This window comes from Rhipicephalus microplus, unplaced genomic scaffold (genome assembly GCF_043290135.1).
Source record: "Rhipicephalus microplus isolate Deutch F79 unplaced genomic scaffold, USDA_Rmic scaffold_42, whole genome shotgun sequence".
NCBI lineage: Eukaryota > Metazoa > Arthropoda > Arachnida > Ixodida > Ixodidae > Rhipicephalus > Rhipicephalus microplus.
The window spans coordinates 3,534,958-3,552,906 of NW_027464615.1; the positions used below are offsets into that span (position 1 = coordinate 3,534,958).

At 41.9% G+C, this 17,949-nt stretch overlaps 1 protein-coding gene across 1 annotated transcript; it reads right to left on the reverse strand.

Moving 5' to 3' along the window:
- Positions 1 to 612: 612 nt before the first annotated feature.
- LOC142787037 (actinia tenebrosa protease inhibitors-like) lies at positions 613 to 9,311 on the reverse strand. The gene is made up of 4 exons (XM_075884660.1): positions 9,129 to 9,311; positions 5,878 to 6,060; positions 4,690 to 4,872; positions 613 to 2,738 (listed from the first exon to the last, which is right to left on the reverse strand). Exons 1-4 carry the CDS (start codon positions 9,274 to 9,276, stop codon positions 2,725 to 2,727), a joined length of 528 nt encoding a protein of 175 aa, XP_075740775.1. The 5' UTR covers positions 9,277 to 9,311; the 3' UTR covers positions 613 to 2,724.
- Positions 9,312 to 17,949: the final 8,638 nt, after the last annotated feature.

The following is a 17,949-nucleotide window of genomic DNA, read 5'->3' on the forward strand; positions in this document are numbered from 1 at the left end:
TGCTCAGTAGTCCAAACGAGCAAATGTCAGCTGTTTGCTGCATACGTACCTAAGAGAGTTAGTAAACAAACCAGAACGTAGCCTTTAATTAGAATTAAAGAAAGTGTAGTAAGAAGGTGGTGTTACTCGGTAGGCAGGGGGTATCACTCAGTCTGTAAACACAACAGATAAAATATGCTCTATTAAACATGATGCAGTTGGCAGTTCAGCAAGGTCGACAATTGGGCAAAATTGAGATCGCCATAAGCTTCGTGTGGAGTACTGCACAGAACATGAGTGCATGCGGACAAACACTAAAATGTGGGTGTGTAATGTCTTGTGTTTCCTTTCCTCCGTTTATCATGCACTATCCAGATAATCAAACTGAGTGATCTGCGCTTTACTATGTTTTCATTACTGAATAATCGGCTCACTAGATCTATAGATGCCAATTCGTCACAATGATGTTTGAAACAGGACATCACTAACGCCGCTTGCTGTGCGAGTTGCTTCATAACTATCGGAAGAGGAAACCTATGAAAGACACGAAGACAACAAAGCTAGGAGAACCACCACACAGAACAAGCGCTGGACTTGGAACGCAATGTTTATTGCAGAAAGCCCACCCACCCACAATCCAGCAACGCGTGCATGAAGAGGCTACTTTAGTCATTTCATAGTTGCCAAACTCACAGTGCACATGTGTGAATATGTTAAAAACAGCACATTTTCATCAAACACTAGAATATCGACGCCACCGTGCAATCACTATGTAGCTGCGTGAATTCTTTATCTGTAAGAAAAACTAATGGATGATTTACAGATGATGTTTTGCCATGCTTTGTTTTATTTGAAGGCTTCAATTCTTTACGTTCAAGCTATTGTTTATTCCTTTGTCAATGACACTTATTGATTCGAAATCAAGGATGCAGAGGCATTGCAGTGCAGAGGAGAGTTTTCACCAGTACCCGTAGGGAGTAGAATGCGTTGTTCACGCAGCCTGTCTTTGAAGCTGATCGGCCCTTCTGACATTTGTAGACACACCACTTGACAAAAAATTTCCAAACTTGCGTGCGCTTGTGCTGCAAAAGCTGTAGCTGCGCCCCTGAATTCCAATCAGGGTGTCATAAAAAATATTTAAAAATAAGGTGAAACATTGAAGTTGAAGCATGAAACATGAAATAGAGTGAAATGGAGGCACAGAACTATGGGAGCCAATGAGATTAAGACGTTTCCCGGTACAACGTGGCACCACCAAGCACAAAACCAGGTCGCTTGACGGCTTCTGACTTACATTGGTTGTAGTCAGGCGGGCCTGTGATGATGATGATGATCGCAAGATCAAAGCGTCTATGTATCTGTGCTCAGAATTCTCATTAGGTACAATTCTCATCGTTGGTGTTGTTTTTTTCTTTCGCGTTGCATGAAATACAGCTGCTTAAACTGTTCCGCTGTAAGAGACGTGTTTCATTGTATCCACTGCGGTCTAGCATTCTGTATCTCCTGCCGTCTGTTTTTTTTTCTTTATTCAAGATCATTTACGTTATTAACCCAATGATATGGTTGCCACGACTATAACGTCTGAGCCTAGCTGTGACGAGTGTTGTTCAAGTTTAAAAACGTGTAAACAGCAGATGTGTTTAAACCTTTAAGATGCCTTGTACCAACTGCTTACACCCATTGGTTTTGCCAGCTGTGTGGACTAGCGACATTACAGAGCAATATGCATATAGGTTTGAATTTATTTCACCTGCTTAGAATAAACCTCTCTTCATTGAAAGCCATTTTACAGTATTCTGTTGAATAAGGCCACTGTATCTAATTCTCAACCACGTACAGTGGATCATGCCTGATGGGTCCTGCCCACGGTCGATCAGGGGCCGCCACTTCCAAGCCACGCCCACTAAGACGCAGCTCATGCGGCGGCCGCGTGAAGTAGAACCAGCGTGCATGTTTCAGTCCAAAATCACTTTGTGTTTAAAAAACCGTAAGCCTTTTACTTAAGATCCTGCCGCCCGGTTCTTTGCCGATCCCTCTTTGTGCTTTGTGGGTGTACGCCAGAGTAACAAGGACCATCATCATCATCATCATCATCATCATCATCATCATCATCACCATGCTTGAGCTCAGTACGAGCCACGATACAGGGGCACGTATCTACCATGTTATTCCAGTTAGGTTTGCACGTTAGTATTCTGCTCTCCAGTTTGAACATTCTAGCGAAATCTGTGACAGGCAGTAGCTTTACTCCCTCTGATTACAACAAGGTAAGGCCCTAGCATTAGCCAAGAGAGCTACGTTAAACACGTAAGATCCACCACCTTCGCTGTTTATGAAGCATTGGTAAGGCTAGTATAGGCTTTTTTATCAAACTAGCTGTGACACTTAAGACACAATAATTATTTTCTCGCCACCATATTATAGGCTGATGGTAAAAATACAACGCATTCGTGAAATTGTTTCATAGAGTCATAGAATATTGCAAACTTTACGCAGTTGGCTAAGTTGAGTTGTACATTAAATTGGTATAGTTTTGCTTCCGTCAACATAATGATGATAGAATACCCTTAAAGAAGCCTATATTCCAGCGAAAATAATTTTTGAGGGTCACCCTTCGTATACATATGTACTGGTGTTATATCTAGGCCAGATGTAACACCAACACCGACGCAACACAAGGGGCTGTGAGAGGTTCAGCTAAAGGGCAACTTTAGCTTTTGATTATCGTTGTATAGGCCAGAAGTCTCACAAAGTTTCATCTGAAATGAAGAATGGCAGAAAAGGAGTGAATCAGTGGCAAGAAAAGAAAGTTGGTCCTCTTACGAGTCAAAGTGTTCTTTATACATAAAAGCATGTCGGGAATAAATGATCAGGTTTTCAATACAATTTACGGTTCTATTTTTGTATCTGAAAGAAACTACATCATTTAAGAGAACGTAAAGCATTAAAAAGGTCGAACAAGTGTGCCCGCATTTTACCCCAATGTTAGCGCGCAAAAATTACTACAAATGTATTTTGGTAGATAATTGACACAAATTACAGGTAACTTTCAGTAAAGTGTTCTTGTGGCAATAGCAGTTGAACGAAATCAGGAAGTTTTTTCTTCTCTCTGCTATATGTTGTGCTATATATATATTTTTTTTTTTCATCTCGCCATTGATTCGCTAGTTTCTTCCTGACCTGAGGGTAACGAAAGGGGTAGTCGACAGTACGTGGAACCGAAGGAAATTCGCAGGAAACACTCGAACCTAAGAAGTATTATGAAACGCTTTTTTAGGTACCATGTTGTGGTGCTGGTTTACTGATGTGGTTGAACTACACCCTGTGTTTACAGATCCAGAAACCGTCACAAATCGCTAGCGTTCCGTGTATCCAACTGTTTTTTTTCTTCCATTGGCTAAATTGTTTTGCCCTAAAAAAATGAGTGGTTAATAACTCTTCCGACCTCAAAGCTCCTTAAACCAGTTTTTGAGTGCTTATAAATAATCTGCAATATGTTTTGATGCCTCTCGTTAATACATCTATTAAAGCTTTCGTTGTTACTTTCGTTTTTTTAATGTTTCGATAATGCTATAAGTGTTGTTATCTTTAAAGATATCGTGTAATACCTGTATATTTTTCTGCATTGAGTGAGGTGACCAACAAGCTCATTACCATCGGGTGCTCGGTACATGTGCTCAATAAAGTGCAGTGCTCTATGGTCAGCTTGCGTCCTCAGGGGTAACTGGTGCGCTTCGGTGAGTAAAAAAACAGATTTGAGCTCACCTTGCTTCAACTTTTTTTCACAGCAAGTGTGACTACCAATAAATTTGTTGCTGGTTTGACAACGCTCGTCTGCTTATCCACCAACTACTCCCAAAGCAAGCTGAACAATCACATAGGTAAAACAAGAACTGCAAAAGTAAAAGCCTATGTCCCGCCCTTAAGGTCGTATGCTTCGCTGAGAGGCTAAACTCAGAAGCTTTCAAAAGTGTTACGATCAATTAGATTTTCTTAATTTCAGTCTTAACTGTACCAGCAGTACAAATGCATATTTGGTAAGCAAAGTTTCTTGAAAAATTACTCACTACCTTGGGCGAAATGACACATTAAGTCTAAGTACATAAAGCCTTCATCACTCGGGAGGGCAATGAAAGTGCAAAAGGTAACAAACAGAGAGTTTCAGCAAAACATTGGCGGCCGCACGCTATTTATTCGAGCACAGCGGGGACATGGCAGACCAAATTTTTCTGTAGTTTCCTATGCTTTGACGAAGGTCTGTTCATTTTTATTGAATTTTTTATTCTAGACGTACAACTCGAAAATTGCCTTCGCTGTTACCTTATCATGCTTGTTTAAATAGACAAATGTATCATGTACAACAAATTTGTTTGTCCATCATCCAGGAGTATATATTCAATATTCACGAACACATCTCTTCTTCGAGAACACTAGGTGCTATGTGTACGTTTTTACATTTTTATAGCTTTGGTGAAAGTATATGACAACACTCGTCAAAACGGGGATGTGTTTATGCTCTAAGTAAGCAGAGCACAAAAAATGTGGTACTTTTTTTGAAGCTTACAGTATATTTATCATTTCAGAAAGGCACTATTGGGAAATATTGAGCTTTATATCAATTATTTGTAATTTCATAGAAGTAAGTACTCTGTACATGTGACTCAATGATGGTCATTTGAAGAATTGACAATAATTAGAATGACTACTCACAGCTACATCTTTCAAGGCAACGTTCCTTCGTTGGAAATCCGTTTCTGTTACTCGCGCATTTACCCTCTGCGAAACGAAGGCAGGCATTTTGCCCGGGATCAAAGAACCATCCATTTTTATGGAAGATGTTGCAAAGCGTAGGTACAGGATTGAGGCTACAAGTGAACTTGTGGCGTTTTCTTTCTGGAAAACATTTGTAATACGAAACATTTTCATCGACCTGACTTTTTTTTTCAAGGTCCGTGGCGTTATTTTACAAGTATTCTTATAGTGACCTATCTATTTTGCATCATTAACACATCATGACCACCCATTTTTGACACAAGGGTGCTTTCATGTGCGTATAGGGTGTGGGTTACACGGATACACACACACGTATTGGTGACACACGTATCGGTGGTTGAAAGAGAAGCAACATGTGGCTATTTTTTTACGTAAATTAAAAAAAAGCCACACGCTATGCTGTGCAATGTTGTCCGGCTCACATGTCAATAGTTTATTCCTGTATTTAGAAAGGTGTTTCTGAATAGCTTTGAAAACAGCCCACAAAAGACAATTCCGACTAAACCAAGTTCCCGTTAAAATAACTTCCCGTTGTTGTACTTTTATTACATTTAGCGAATGTTCTTCAAAGTGAGAAGAAAACGCTTAGCTAGTAGCCTGCAACATGAAAAATACCAGAGATAGGACTTTATGTGGCAATATATTGCCGAGGAATAGCTGTTACCGGTATGGCTGCCACAGTCAAGAAATACCGAACCAGCAGAGAAAATGGCTTCTTTATTTAAACGCCGGGGCAGAGCCAATTTTCCTATCAATAGCGAGAATAAGGGCTGCGGGATAATGATTTCCGACTTTCCACTTGACACCATTATAAAAAGAAAATAAATGAACAATAGCTTTGATGAAAGTGGGCAAGCTCTAATCCTTTTGTGATGTCATTCAAAAAGTGGGTGTTACTCTATTTAAACACAGCACTGAGCACACACGCAGACTGTGTGTATTTAGAAGTTTCATCGTATAGTGAAACAAAGGATTATATTTTAGACGTTCTAAAAATTGTATGTCGATGTGGTGCTGGCTATCACGTTGAAAAATGTAAGTGAGTGGCCCATCTGCTAAGAGAATTTTTTTCAAGTGCTGAAATCACTTCAAATTAAAACATTCAACAAGTTGTGCTGTACTCACCATAGCAGGCCGTATAACAAGCCTCCTCTGTGGCAATTTCTTTAATGCCTAGACCACAGATAGTGTAATTGAGCCTTTTACAGTGTCCAGAGCCAGAGTCATAGCGCCATGTCTGAAGCACAGGGTCACATCTGCCGAAAACAGGTGGTTTTGAGCAGCGTGGTCGTTTTCCTCTATTGCGAGCTAAGAAAGGTGAAAGGCAATAAACCATCATTGTAATGCAGCTTAAGAAGGTATAATTTATTTGACAACACATGAGTCACTAGAAACCAAATGAGATGAAAATATTCTATCAACCCATAGCTTGTGGGATGACATGCGGAGTTATACGAGTGTTTCATAAGCAGTTCTTTGGTTATTTCTTATGAACCAAGCATTACGAGAAGAATTGGTGTCTTTTCGTACACTGTTAATCAAGTCGGCATAAACTGCGAGACATAGCCACGAAAGAAAAGCCTTTTTGATCAGGGTATATATATATATATATATATATATATATATATATATATATATATATATATATATATATATATATATATATATATATATAACATTGCTAGGAAAGTGTACACCGTGTAGTTGCGCTCGCCAGGAGCGTCGAATGAATGGTGTCTGCTCGTAGGTTATGGTATGGTACAAAAAAACTTTATTTAGGTCTGTCGGGGGGCGTGAACTAGCACGTAGCGGGCCGCTCCTACATCGCGACAGGCAGACGTAACCTCTCCGCCTCGTCAAACCTGTTCGGCAACCTTGGCCGTTGTGTTCCGGACCGTGCAGAAGTTTGTAACAATGCCAGCTTATGGCCTCATGTAACACTGGTGTTGGCATTATAGCAGAGATGTCTGTTTAGTCAAAACAAAGTACGTGCCCTGGCGTCATTTCGCGCATATCACAACTAGCAGTCACCAGCATGTACCTCCATGGTCAAACTATGATTTTATACAGCTTTAGCAATCATATGAGGGCATAATCTTTTTATCGTAGTCACTTAAAAAAATGGATAGCCAACACTGCGACCAGAACTGACGTTGTACCGATTTAACTCTTGTACTATGTTTTACACCACCGTGATTCTGTGGTGCGACGCTTGGAATTAGGGAATTAAGATTATAGTCAATATAATGTAATGTTCGGGTCAGTTGGCTTTCCCAACCATCTGTTTGTAGGAATATATTTCTACCACGCCTACATCATTGTATATATATATATATATATTTGCGTGTATGTGTGTGTGTGTAGGTTTGTTTACTGAAGCCCAGACACTTTGCATTGGCCTTACCATGACCGTTTCCCTGTCCCAGTTATTAGATTTTTATGGAGGCGGAAACTCACGCGTGTTAGACAGTAGTGCTCGTGGTGATGATCGCAACTAATTTACCTGCTATTGAGATTTGCAGAAAGTTATAGTGGCTAGCAACGTTACTAGATTAGTTTATTTTAGCAACGTTGGTCTCTAGTTGGCAGCTGACCGGTAAACTCTTCGGCTAATGAATAACCAAGCACATTGGGTCATGTAAACTCATATGAAATGAACAAAATAAGGGAATGTGTTCAATTGAATCATGCCGCTTAAGATAAGGAAACCGGTGGTACGTTATTTGCATAATTTTATAGTACAGAACTATATATGCAACACAATAAAAATAAAATTTCTCATTTACGGAAGGCTATTCGTTCCAATTAGAATTGAGCAGCCATTATAGGTCGGCACTCTCAATCATGAGTCGACTCACTCGAACTCAACCAGACTCAAATAGGGCTGTGAGTGCGAGTCGTAGTTTGCGTGGGTGGGTAACATTTCATTTAGTTTGAGTCCAATTGAGTATAGTTGAAAAAATTTCAGTTAGCCTGAGCCTGAGTGAATTCAGATAAGCAAATTATTGGACAGTGTGAGTCCGAGCGAGTCCTCAGTGCATAATGTACTCTTGGGTGAGTTTGAATGAACTCCACATTTTTTTTTGCCGACCTACGCCAGCCAGATATCCAAAAACTTCTACTACATTGACGAGGCATAAAAATACATATTGAATCACTATAGAAACATGAAACCAACCGTCTTGTACAGCAAGGTAATTATGATACCTAGACTATAACGTACTTTAGCAAGTATATGTCTTGATTATTCCACCTGAGTATTCATACGTATAGGCATGGTCAAGAAAATTCCATTGTGCAATCAAACCATGCTAGATATAACGAACAATTGCTATGTGTTTACATGTGTTTTGCCTATTTTCAATAACTGCTGTTTGTCGTTTCGTGTAACAATAGTTTCCCCAGTCTATTGTTATCAATAATTCCCGTCTCCCCCTCCAAGCTGAGTGTACAGAGAACTGGACACGTTCATGACCATCCTTGTTACAGTTATTGTCTCCTTCTGTCTGTCTCCCCTATTGAGCAATCAATGAGCCTGGCAATCGTACAATAGTGTGACATTATTGTTAGAGAATTTTATGAATTGTGATTTGCTATGGGTACTATGAACAGCAAAAGTCATTGGGATGTTGAGTCGACAACAAATGCGAATTTCTGCGTTGTGAGTGCTTGATGCTTCTATAATCAAACTGATGACTGATATGTCAGAAGGCCAAGCGCAGTATGGTGGTGGTGTTGCGAAAGGTGGGTTCAGCCTTGCCTGGTACAGTATGGAACATCCATTTTAAGATTACATTCCCAAAAAAGCGGGCATTTAGCTTCACTGAACATTTCATGTCCCACAATTTTCTGCTGTTGATAGTAGATTATTCATCTATTTTTATTTACGTTTAGTGCTTTATGTCCTTTACCATTATTCAGGCTGTCAGCAAATGTAAGTAAATGAATAAAGAAGAAAAATGTGTACTGTTCTTGTAAGTGTTTTTGATTGATAATGAAGCATGACTTGTCTACATGACTATTCATTTCTCTGTTCCTTGAATAAATTTACTGACGTATTTAGAGCCCAACCATCAATTATTTTTAGGAATGCCATGATATCGGCTGTGAGGGTGGTCAGGACCTAAATAATAGTTCCCAAAGATGTTCAGATAACAAATAATTATGGAGTTGGCTGCTATGAACAGTACATCTAAATATAACAACTTCACTGAAAGGCCCACGCCAGGTTACATACATTGTAATCATTTACATCCTTTTGAAATCTACCACTACTACGCACTGTGAGCGCTAAATTAAAACAAATTGTACAGAAGGGGCAAACCAGAAAGCCTGTGAAAGGACAGTCAACATATCACGAAGACTTCTCTGCTTACTTCTGCAGCCATTATGGCACTCTTGTAAAGATGGAAATATATTTGCACCCCCACCACAAAGAGTGGGATTGGTCTTTCTGCAGATTCCTCCTTTGTAGTACCAAGAACTTTTTAATGGTTGGCAATATCTGGTAGGACGTGACTGCATGCAATTGCGCAGGATTTTATGATATTGTTCTTGCGTTGTCGTTGCGCACTCTGGAAATAGCCAAAAAAAGAAAATTGTGTATGCGTATATATACACGAACTTTCACTTGAGTGATCTTTGAGGAAACACTTAGTTTGCTAGAAATTCACTCAATTTACATTACATTGCAACAAAAGGCGACAAAAGCTGTGTTGAAATTCCTACGCTACACAGACTTGAACAAGCGGCTGTAACAGCAATGTCACACACCGCGAAAGACAAGACTGGACCATGACTGAGTGTGCGCGCGTGTGCTGCCGAATGTGCTGTGTTTATCTCTCTTCTCTCTCTGCTCTCTATTTTTCATCTCCCCCATCCTACTCCCATGCTCAGGGTAGCAAACCGGCTGCCTACAGGCTGGTTAAACTCCTTGCCATTCTTTTTCTTCTATTTTCTTTCCTTCCTTCAATCAATTTAATATTCACTAGAAACGAAAGAGCATTGAGAATAGCAGATATTGGAGCCAAAGCATATAAGGCACTCTGAAAAGAACTTTGTGATTTCCACTTCGATCCTTCTATTGGACAGGGTAGGGTCGTGTTCCAGCACCTGCCATATTAACTGTTCGAGGTTGACGGGTAGGCTAGTGAAAAGCGAAACTACATTCATTCACACCATGCCAGTCATTCGCATCATGACATCGCCGAGGAGATGCATCTCCCCATCCCATCATGGGTTCGGCCCCCGAATGTCAACCTTTAAGGGCGGAGTGAACGTCGCCTTCGTATCAAAATAAGGCTCTTTGTTTGCCTGCCTCCATCAAGACTTACTTTTGACGTCATTACCATAAACAGAAATAGTGGCGAATGTAGGGTGATGTGCGTTTGTTGGGGGAAAAACTACTTCACAGAACAGGCTGGTGGTTTGGTCTTGGTGGGTTCAGGTGGCAGGTCGCAATTCTTAGACTCGGGCAGCATTCTGGGCCTGCCGGACAGCCCAGAGCTCGTTGTTCAGCTCCGAGCTTTGAGGAATGCCTCCCAGCGGCAGCTCTTGAGGCTTCCGCAGCTGGCACGTTGGCAGAAACAAGGAAGCTGCGGGGTCCCTGTGGTCTGACATTGACGGCAGTTATTGGGGCATTGCTAACGGCAGCGTTTTAGGAACAGTCGACACCGGTACGTACCCAGAGCATGTTGATCAGTGTTTCTTTGTGCCAGTATGCTTTACAAGTATGCGTGCGGTTGTGGTTTGGGTGGTAGCATCGCAATATCATCGGGCTATGACATGAGTATTTTAAAGTAGGCTAACACTTACGACAGCTTACGACATTGAACCTGTTTATTTATTGTGCGGTGGCTGAAATGTACGCCGTTAGAGCATATATTTTCGGGTGCGATGTCTCAAAACGTTGTCAGGTGGTCCCCCTACAACCATTTTCATTCGTGTTGCTCCGTGTTGACTGAAGTGCCTCTTTCCAGGCGGAGGCCACGTAATGGGCTATGGCAAGGCAAGCGAGACCTCAGGCTTTGGTGTTGGCTTCAGCTTTATTGCCCGTGAGTGGGACGTCGGTACGTAACGGGGGGCAAAAGAGGATAGGTAAAATGATGCTGTAAAGATATGTTGATAAGACCCCTGTGGGAATATCGTTCATATCTACCATTGCTGGATGCAATAGTTGGGTGGCAACGCCAGAGCCTTCCCTTCCGTGATTTCAGAAACCCAACCCATGCGGACGCTATCTACCATTCAACTCCCACAGTGCCCCCTCTCTGCCCAGAACTTGCCGCGGTTCGGAGCCTTGCCAACGAAGCCAAAAGGAGCGGCTCATGACCACGGCGGAAGACAGAAGAAATGGAAAATGTAATCCGCAACTTCACTGTTAACGGCAACATAAAGGCGCTCATCTACAGAGCCCTCAGCACTCTTTACACGTGCTGAGGACTCTCAGCACGAGTGGAACCACGGATTTGCTGTTCTGTATTGGGAACAGGACATCTGCAGTTTTACGACGACGTCATGAGTCAGTTTCCTGCATCACCGTTGCTGCGTGGCCTGTTTACTAAACAAGGCAGTGTCGACGTCACCCAAAACCTGTTCCCCGCCATCGGCAGCTTCACTCAGTTGGTCCAGAGACCATATACAAACATAATTGAGCCGTGTGTTGTATACAAGCTTACGCGAACCGAGTGTCCCATTTCGTACATAGGAGCACTTGAGCACTTTTGGAAAGTATTCGGCAGTGCAGGAGCAATCCACGTTAATTAGGCAGTGAATGAAGCGCAGTGGCAGATCCGCAAGCCGTTCAATCAACATAATAATGTAAACCGTGTGGTGGTATTGTAAAACGAAGGCAGCCTATACGCCGGTGACTTCTCCTGAAATATTGCCACATACAAAAGACAGCCAAAACATCAACCCTAACTTGAGTCCTCCGCCCATTCATCTATTGTTAAGGCTTACCACATGTCCCGGGAAACTTTACGTACATACTATGAAGTGCTGCACGTGCTTGCTTTTTATACCCCGGATAAATAAGCTGGCGAGGCTTCGAAACGTCGGGTGTTAGAAAATATTTTTGGTTAGAGTTTTCTCCCGATTCCCCCCCTCCACTCAAAAAAGCTTACGCCTGATTAGCCGCAAATCTCTCAAAATATTTGAATTTTTATTAGTGCACGCAAAAAGTCTCCGTCAGCAGAGCAAAATACCACAAAACTACTACTCTACAGCTTATTTAACTTGAGAAATGTGTTCTTACCTTGTAGAGATACAGCAAATGAAAGAAACACAAGCCCACAGACTCTCATTTTTAAAGAAGGCTTAGCAACAGCCTTTTTGCTTGAGGTAGAGCAGCAAATCCATGCATTTTTTATGTAAAAGCCATTGTTCACGGTATTTGTGATAAAGCTCTCTTTTGCACAAACATTGTACAACACATAAATTTGAAGGTTATATTCTACACTTCTACCACTCACATTATTTGAAGGAGTACTGTGTGCTATGCCGACAGATACAGCAGCAAAGCCATGCATGCTTTGGAAGTAAGAGCCATTGTTTACGGTATCTGTAACAAAGATATTTTGTACAAACACTAAAGAACATAAAAGTTTGAATGTGATGTCCTAGACTTCTACCGCACACATTATTTGAAGCAGTACAGTGTGCTATGCCGACCTGTTGCCGTAATAAACAAAAGAAAAAGTTAAGAAGCCAGCCAGATAAGCAAAAAATTTGTGTACGTTTTAAACTTTCTCTTGTACGGTATTGTACGTTATTTTCCAGCACCTACTTATCAGCTTCTAACAATTTTGCCATTTCCAATTCTGGTGCATCGTCTCCAAAACCTCGGCGGAAACTTGAAAAAAGGTTAAAAGTTTCCTACACTTTCTTTTCATTTCCACCCAGTCACTGACTTTTGTTGTACCTTTTTTGATTATGAAGAATATTTTGGCGTCTATGAATAACTTTTAGAGCCGTTTTGTACAGAGATTTTGCGCCGTGCTTTTTGTTATCTGCACCGTATGCCTTTGACAAATGTCAACGATGGCACAGCTACCTTGCGTATAACACCATGAATTCCCTTTATATGTATATACGTGTATGTAACTTGCTAATGCCGGTATTATAATGTAGCAACCTTGTAGCTTTCTCGGCGTCCGGAAAGCTCTGTTTATGCAAAACAACATGAACATTCTTCGCACTTAACAAACGGTTAGTGAATGGATCATTGTCCCATTCAAATCTGGAAACGCTATTAAAAGTCGCCGCAGAATGCCGACTAGGTGGAATATTTAGTTTAAGGACACTCTAATTATATGGGCTGAGAAGCGCCTACCCAAGAGAAAAAAACCTGCAGATATAAAGAAACAGTGAAGAGGCGCAGCATGTGGCCAGCACAAATCCAAGAAAAAAATATAAAAACTGGACCCAGGCGAAGCATGTTAGCAAAGGTGTGACAACTTTCCCAGCACCATCAGAACAGTGCGTCGGAGTGCAGGTTACCCCAAGGTAGTGCTTCTTCTTTTTCTACACCTTCCTCCTCTTCTTCTATTACTTCTGGCCTTACATGTCTGTTTTTATAATCGAAGAGTTTCTGAAAAGAGTATTTCTTCTCCACTAACGCTGTCGGCTATTTGTTGGGCTAACTGTTGCCTTCATAATCTTTAGTAGGCGAGATGAAAATAGTGAGATTTACCCATTGTGGCCCATACCCGTTTTTATGATCAACCTTTACTACATAACACACCGTGACGACAAAATACGTGGCCAAGCCTAGCCCATACTAAGCTTCGCACCTGGGACTTATCTCAATAAAAAAAGCTCTGCAGTGGGTTTAAAAATCATATGCCAGCCCGTCTGAGAAGAGGTGGCAATGTGAAGCCAGAAAACATAAGCCCTTCACATTGTGCGAGCTTCACACATTTGACGGCCTTCCTCCCTACACTGGCTTTCTAACGTGTATTATTCCGCGTGTCAACACAAACCCGTGGATTCTCCCGGTGAGCGAAAAGACGACATCGGCAGTAATGTATTGATGAACTGCGCAAGTGTCTGTGGTTTTCTTGGGCATTGATTTGTGGGGTTTAACCTCCCAAAACCACCATTTGATTATGAGAAACGCCGCAGTGGAGGGCTCCGGAAATTTTTACCACCTGTGGTTCTTTAACGTGCACCCAAATCTGAGTACACGGGCCTACAACATTTCCGGTTTTCTTGGGCACTTCGAGCCACAGTGAACACTACCAGCCCACCAAATGAATTACTAAACGGGGTGCAATGCACCAGGAAGCAACCAGGAAAGCATCTAATTGAATGGCCGCATATTTATGTTTTCCTCTTTGACGTATTAAGCAGTACTAAAAAATGCAAGGAAAGCTACCATCAGCGCTACGTCTTGCGTGTTTGTTCATCATCCTGTCCGTGCGCGCTGTAACATTTCATGATGCAATGCCGACTAGTCTGAGAATGCCTCTTTGCGAGCACCATGCACCATATCTATTTTTCCCTTTTTTTGCACTAACCCGATAAGTGGCATTATGCGTGGAAAAGGAGATAGCTTTGTGAGGACTTGACTTTCATGTGGTGACTGACGGCATCCTCGTCGGATATTTCACACGAAGTTAGGTCTTCAGGATCACTATATGGAATACCTACCCGCTCACTGAGTGAAGAAGTAATCAAAGAATCGTCGGGTGGGAAGCCATAATCACGTTTCACACGGTGAGTGCGAGAACTACGATGGTACGATTTGTATACGTAGGGGTATATGTGGCTGTACAGTAGCGGGTTTGTAAATAATGGGTCCTGTTGGGTTTTGTTTTGCTTCGCGTGGGGAGAGCTTGGTCTTGCACGACAGACGTTATGCATGCGCTATGGCATGATAGTCAAGGTCACTGGCCTAGAGTGGGGTTAACGAGTGAGGTGTGGAACGGTTCTTGAGTTGTCGTCTGACACTGCTGATGCTAAGAGCTCATTTACGTTTGCTAATGAAGAATCGGGAACCATCATAGATTACATGCACGATTGAATGCACACGTCACCTTTTGCAAGAAGTCTGGTAGAACAGCAGGCATAAAAGATCATTTCGTGTGCTGCGTTTGTACATGCGTACAATTTACGTACAATTTCTTATCGTGTGAGGTCATTGATTGTTGTCCCGCTGTGGTGGTCTAGTGGCTAGGGTACTCGATTCCTGACCCGCAGGTCGCGGGATTGAATTCCGGCTGCTGCGGCTGCATTTCCGATGGAGGCGGAAGTGTTGTAGGCCCGTGGTCTCAGATTTGGTTGCACGTTAAAGAACCGAATGTGGTCGAAATTTTCGCAGCACTCCAATACGGCTTCTCTCATAATCATATGGTGGTTTTGGGACGTTAAACCCCACATATCAATCAATCAGGTCGTTGATTGTTTACCGAAGCATCTCTATCAAAATTTTGAATGGTATTGGCCTCAGCACATCTAAATTTATCGTGCGAGGTATGGCTAAAAAGAAAAAAAATAGCAGTGGCTTAGCTTGGCTATGCCAGGATATACGTAGCGTGAGCGGTGCATGTACGGACGCACAGGCGGACATGCGAACCAATGGACAGAAGAATGAATAAATGAACGGATGTACGGACGAGTGCACGCATGCGTAGACAGATGGACGGGCTGACCGATGTATGGTCTTGCAAGTGAGTTCACTCGAGTCAAGTGCCAGCCTACTATGACACGTCACTCCACGAGCTTCCAGGCTCTCTCCTACGCGCCTGCGGTGCGTCGTGTGACGTCACTGCTCCCCGGGCACGTGCAGCACGGCTCTCGATAAGTCACGAGAAACTGCTTAACCTCGACCAGTTTAGCTTATGCCAGAGAAAGAATGTATGTCAATATCCTGGTCACCGCCGTAAGAAATGCATAGGCAAGAAATAATAACGCATCTGGTACATGTTTATTTCAAGTGGTTCCGTGAATGCAAAGAAAAGAATCTACAACCGAAACTTTATCTTGAAAGTGTGAAAATAGGGGCCAAGAAGCAGTAAAACCAGTTGAAAAATGGAAAGAATACCCGAGAATGGTGCACGGTGATTTCAAGTTCTTCGACGTCATTTTAAATGGAACCTCAAACATAACAGCATAACCTCTGTTCAAACGACTTCGCATATAAAAGCGTATCAGTACTAGTCAGGTCTAAAAAGCTTCGTTGTGCGTGGTCTAAAAGCCACTGTTTTGCTTTTTCCGCACACCAACTGCTAATGTTGGATTCTGCAGCTCAATTGGGCTAGTAGTTAAAGCAAAACTCCGGTGACAAACGCGCTTGTTTACAGCAACATTGAGTAGCTGACCCTTCTGTATTTTCACTTTAAGGTCATGAGACGTGGACGCAAGTGGAGGAAGGGGTATGTGCTGAAATAAATTTACCGTATAGCACACCACAAAACATTTCTTATACGAAAATAAACTTCTTTATTCCGGCTGATCTCAATCGCCACGTCTAGAGTGCCTCCATGCGGAGAAGCGGGCATTGAGGCACTTTGGCCACGTCCAAAATGATGGCTGGGTGATTTTTTATTTAGTTTGAACGAAACACTTCCCGATATATTAAAAAATACCTATTAGTTTTTTTGGTATTTTGTAGCGCTCGCTAGTTGGTACAATCACTATGACACTGTTAGTTTTTAAGGTTTGATTACGTTGCGTGACAGGCTAGAAATTTCAGTACATATGTAACATTTGTCAATAAAGGGTTGTAACGAAAAAGGTAGAGCTTTGCAAAAAATATATTGTCATATTCTGTGAAATTGTGTGAGCAGTAAGTAGACAACAGCACTGTCGCCTTGGAGCAGTGTTGGAGAGAGGTGTTGCGAAAGAAACATAGCTATTTACTAACCTTCAAAGGTTAGTAAATAGCTAGAAGTAGATGCGCACTATAAACAAGCTGCAAAAGTTTAACGTAACATTGGCCATGAACTTGTGAAAGTAGTTTTCTGAAGACATTGGTTGAGCCGGCATGCTCGTCGGGAGGTCAAAAAAACACATCCGCCACCCTTTTCCCACTTAAGAGTACGAGGGAAAGGTATGACAACTTGGATTGGTAGAATGCTTAAATTCGATATATCTCTCTTCATACGACTTTCGTTAAATGATATTAGGGTTATATGCCTAATTATCTACATCATTTGGTGTCATTCCGTGGAAGTTTATTCGAATTTCCCGCCAAGAAACATACAAAAAAAAAGATTTCATCACCAGTATTATAGGCTTGAAAGTGTATTTTAATGTCTCTTTGCTGGTGTAATTAGGCATTATTAATGGGGCATCTCTCGCTGTCCTTCCCATTTAGTCATTAAGAATTCAAACACTCCTCACCCAGCCAAATATATCACTACCACGGATTTCTTTACAATTCGTTACCTGAAATAATGGCGCAGAAATGGCGTCAAATAACCACCCGTGAAAAATGTTTCGAAAACGCTATTCCTCATGTGTGTAGCATATATTCGAAAGAATGAGCTTATTTGAGGGTACGTCTGCTGCATAGCAATACAGCTCTCATGACCGTTGGGGCTTTTTTGATGCACCTGTATCACGTAAAGCAGCCAGCCCATGTCTGAGCAAGGGCGGTGTCCAAGACTCTTCCTACTCGAACAAGTAACACACGATATAGCACCGCGACACAAGTAGAAAATGACTTCGCAAGTTTCTTTGAAGGTAGTGCTCACCTAGTCTTTGTCTTCGTTCTTGTGCCAAAGTCTTATTCAGCTCATTCATTGTTCATGAATGAACCTATACAAATTTTATAAATTTTAAGTTCCTGTAAGACCGATGGTATGAGATCTTCCACAACTCAAGGTTATGTTCACTGATTGAAGGATGCACCCAGCGCAAAGCATTGAAACATTGATTTTCAACAGCGGTTTCGAGAACATGAGCAAAACGCTTTTGAGGGTCGGCTTGTTGATGAACTGCTGCTGTAGTCCCTTTAGGTAGAAGTTTTCGGGAGTGTTCGTCTGGAGATTCATGTCAATGTCGTTGCGCCGTAGCCGTAGTATGGGTCGTAGAAAAACTGGAGATCCTTGAGGTGGTCTTCACAAGCACATTTTTGCAACAGCCAGGGTGGCGATTTGGACTTGAAAATGAACACGACCTCTGAAGCCGGTTTAGTGAGTCAGAGGATGGTCAGAAAACACAAGCCTTCAGAAGAAAATACAATGATGATGG